General features: G+C 56.7%; 1 protein-coding gene across 1 annotated transcript; it reads left to right on the top strand.

Annotated features, from left to right (window-relative positions):
- Nucleotides 1-4: 4 nt before the first annotated feature.
- Nucleotides 5-2,740, top strand: Naa10 (N-alpha-acetyltransferase 10, NatA catalytic subunit; the record flags this gene model as incomplete). Its single annotated transcript, XM_010628053.1, has 6 exons — nt 5-183; nt 1,210-1,255; nt 1,344-1,459; nt 1,575-1,619; nt 1,953-2,037; nt 2,450-2,740. Coding segments are annotated over 6 exons (708 nt in total), but the record flags the coding sequence as incomplete, so codon positions are not given.
- Nucleotides 2,741-3,548: the final 808 nt, after the last annotated feature.

Here is a 3,548-nt window from a genome sequence, read left to right as displayed (position 1 = left end):
TGTCACACGACGCACGCCACCGGGCCAGCTTCCGGCTGTCAGCAGCAGGGCGCGGGCACGCGGGCGGTGGGTTTCTGAATGGGCGGAGCAACTTTTCCTCACTTCCGCTTTCCTCTGCTGCCAGCTGTCCTACATCGCTGAAGATGAGAACGGGAAGATTGTGGGCTACGTCCTGGCTAAAATGTGAGTCATCCAGGAGGAAGGGACAAGTCTGGGGGGAGGCCAAAACCACCGTGTTTGGGGAGAGCTGCTGTGGGTTTTTAAAAATACTAAACTGTCCTGGCGTGGTAGCGCATGCCTGTCACCCAGGCAATCGGGAGGCTGAGGCAGGAGAATCACCTCGAGTTGGAGGCCAGCCTGGGCTACCCAGAGTGACCCTGTCTCAAAAAGCAAATAACACTAAGCTGTTTTTTTAGGACAGCTTAAAGTTTATGGAGCAATTGAGCAGAGGACACAAAGAATTTTCATGTAAGCTCTTCCATCTGCCATAGCATCAACATGTTGTGGCAAAGGTGGGACCTGACAGCAAGACTGTTTACCTAAATTCTGAGCTGACCCCACTGTGGCTCTCCCTAGGAATTGCAAGGGCCCTCCTGAGGTGGTCCCACCACCAGTGGCTGTCCCTGTCCCTGTGTTACACAGTTTCACAATTTCTCCTGGGTCTGGACAGTGAGTGTCCACTCCACCGCACCTTCATCCCCCAGGGCAACAGTGCATCTTGTACAGGCCCACAGCGTGTGTATGTGTGTGTGTGTGTGTGTGTGTGCGTGCGTGTGTGCGTGTGTGAAGTCGCTGCCTTTTCAGACTGGCTTCTCCTACATAGTAACATGTGTTTAAGGTTTCTCCCAGTCATTTTGTGGCCTGACTTTTTTTTTTACAGCTTATTGTCATTATTTTTTTTCTTTGGTGTTTTGAGATAGGGTCTTGCTATGTAGTCCAAGCTGGCCTCAAATTCACTATGTAGTTCAGGCTGGCATGGAACTCATGGTGATCCTCCTGCCTCGGCCTTCTGATTGCTGGGATGACAGGCTGTGCCAGCTAATTTGTTTTGAATCCTAAAGCAGTATTCTGTTTGTTGACACTGTACAAGTCTGATGGCTGCAGGGTGGGGTTTAGGGACTGGTTCTAAGGCAGTGCAAGGACCACAGGTCCCAGAGGGTGGCCGGGCCCACACCACTCACCTGTGTACCCATCTCCTTTCTCACTCAGGGAAGAGGACCCGGATGACGTACCCCACGGACACATCACCTCACTGGTGAGTGGGGCACCCCAGCCACTGGCAGGGGGTGGGTAAAGGAGCTGGAGGCTCCCCTGGGCCCACTGCACCGCTCTCCTCCCTCCAGGCTGTGAAGCGCTCCCACAGGCGCCTAGGCCTGGCTCAGAAGCTCATGGACCAGGCTTCGCGAGCCATGATCGAGAACTTCAATGCCAAATACGTCTCCCTGCACGTCAGGAAGAGGTGGAGGCCGGGCTGGGGTGGGCTGGGCGTGCCTTCGGGAGGGTTCAGGCTGGCATGTCAGGGAGGGCCGGACTGGCCGCTGCTGTGCAGCTCAGCAGCACCTTCTTCCCTGCAGTAACCGGGCTGCCCTGCACCTCTACTCCAACACCCTCAACTTTCAGTAAGTAGAGGTGGGGCTTAGGTGGTGGGGCCACCAGGTCAGCAAGCTGAGGAGAGAGGAGACCTAAAGTGCGTGCTCAGGGCAGACCCTGTCTCAAAAATTAAACAAAACAGGGCTGGGGATGTAGTTCAGTACCTAGGCTGCTAAGTCCCATGTGTTAGGGCCTGAGTCCAGTGTGCACACACCTGCCAGTGACAGGCGGTGGGGAGGGGAGGACAAAGTAACCCAGGCTTGAATTCCCATGGACCACACTGGCAGGGCACTGCCTCTGGCGGAAATGAGGCTGCTGGGAAAGTGTTTCCACCCCAGGCTCGGCTCCTCTTCTTGCCTCAGGATCAGTGAAGTGGAGCCCAAGTACTATGCAGACGGGGAAGATGCCTACGCCATGAAGCGGGACCTCACCCAGATGGCCGACGAGGTGAGAGCCCACCTGGAGGGCCCCGAGCAGGGCTGCTCTAGGTGGCCGGGGCTTCCTGAGCAATCCAGGGGGAAGTGGCCCTGACCCCCTTTAGAGAAGACATTGGAAGCCAGCCACTGTGGTGCACGCCTGTCATCCCAGCCTTGAGGCAGGAGGATCGCTGTGAGTTTGAGGCCAGCCTGAACTATATGGCAAGACCCTGTCTCAAAAAAAAAAACAAAAACAAAAACAGAGAGGGCATGGGCCCCAGAGGTAGGATCTTAGGGGCAGATGGGTGGCACTGGGGACAGCAGAGGTGGCCTGTTTTGGTCTAGGGACAGGCAGAGCTGGGGTGCAGCAGTCTCCCCCTGCCTGGCTGGCTCCCTTGCCGTCACCTGGAGACTTAGGCCCTGTCCTTTTGTTCCCACGTCAGCTGAGGCGGCACCTGGAGCTAAAGGACAAGAGCAGGCACGTCGTGTTGGGTGCCATTGAGAACAAGGCAGAGGGGAAAGGTGCCCCACTGCCGGGCCCAGGGGAGGCCTGCCGGGAGGAGAAGGCCTTGGCCGCCGAAGACAGCGGTGGGGACAGCAAGGACCTCAGCGAGGTCAGTGAGACCACAGAGAGCACGGATGTCAAAGACAGCTCAGAGGCCTCCGACTCGGCTTCCTAGAGCCTGCGCCATCCGCCTCAGCCCTTGGGCTGTCCCAATAAAGCTCAGCGCGTGGCCTTGGGGAATTTGTGTGCGCTGCATGCGTGGGGTCTCCTGCTCCTACCCCCAGCTCCAGCCCCAGCCTTGTAGGTCACTTGCTGCCCTAGCCACTCACTTGAAAATAACTCACAGACTTCAGCACGGTTAGGTTACAGAGAAGTGGATTGGACAGTAATGACCCCTTACTGTTCCCCCTATTATTGTTGGTTGTGTGCAGAGCCAGGTGTGGTGGTGCACACCTGTCACCCCTGCACTCAGGAGGCTGAGGCAGGAGGATCGTTGCAAGTTCGAGGCCAGCCTGGGCTACATAGTGAGACCCTGTCTCAAAACAAAAACAAAAAGAACTAGTTGGTCTTTTGCAACAGGGTCTCGAATTTGCAACGATCCTCCTGGCTCAGCATCCCCTGAGCTGGGCTGGGCTGACAGATGTGCGCCACCCCATGAGCCCTTTATTACCATGGTCTAGTAGCTGGTGCCTCCGTCACTGCTGATGCCCAATTCTGTCCTGTTAACTGTGGCCCGTGGTCTGCATTAGCTTCCCTGCTCCTGTACTGGACTGGGCTCCATCCGCGGCCCTTTTAAATTTGTTTTGAACTCTAAAATCTGTCCCACTGAGTCATCACACTGCCGAGGCATGTCACATCGTCCCTATGGGTTCTGACAAAGGCACAGTCGTGTCCACCGCGGTCTCCTGCCTGTCATCTCTGGAAGGACAAAGACCCAGGTCCAGCTTCTCGCGACCTCACCCTGACCTTGGCAGTCGCCCTGCGCCTTTCTTCCTTGCCCTCCCCACTGGCGGCGGCGCCATTGAACCCCGTCCCCG

The sequence above is a fragment of the Fukomys damarensis genome, unplaced genomic scaffold, assembly GCF_012274545.1.
Source record: "Fukomys damarensis isolate Sample0158 unplaced genomic scaffold, DMR_v1.0_HiC HiC_scaffold_39, whole genome shotgun sequence".
Lineage (NCBI taxonomy): Eukaryota > Metazoa > Chordata > Mammalia > Rodentia > Bathyergidae > Fukomys > Fukomys damarensis.
This window is presented reverse-complemented; position numbering and strand designations above follow the sequence as displayed.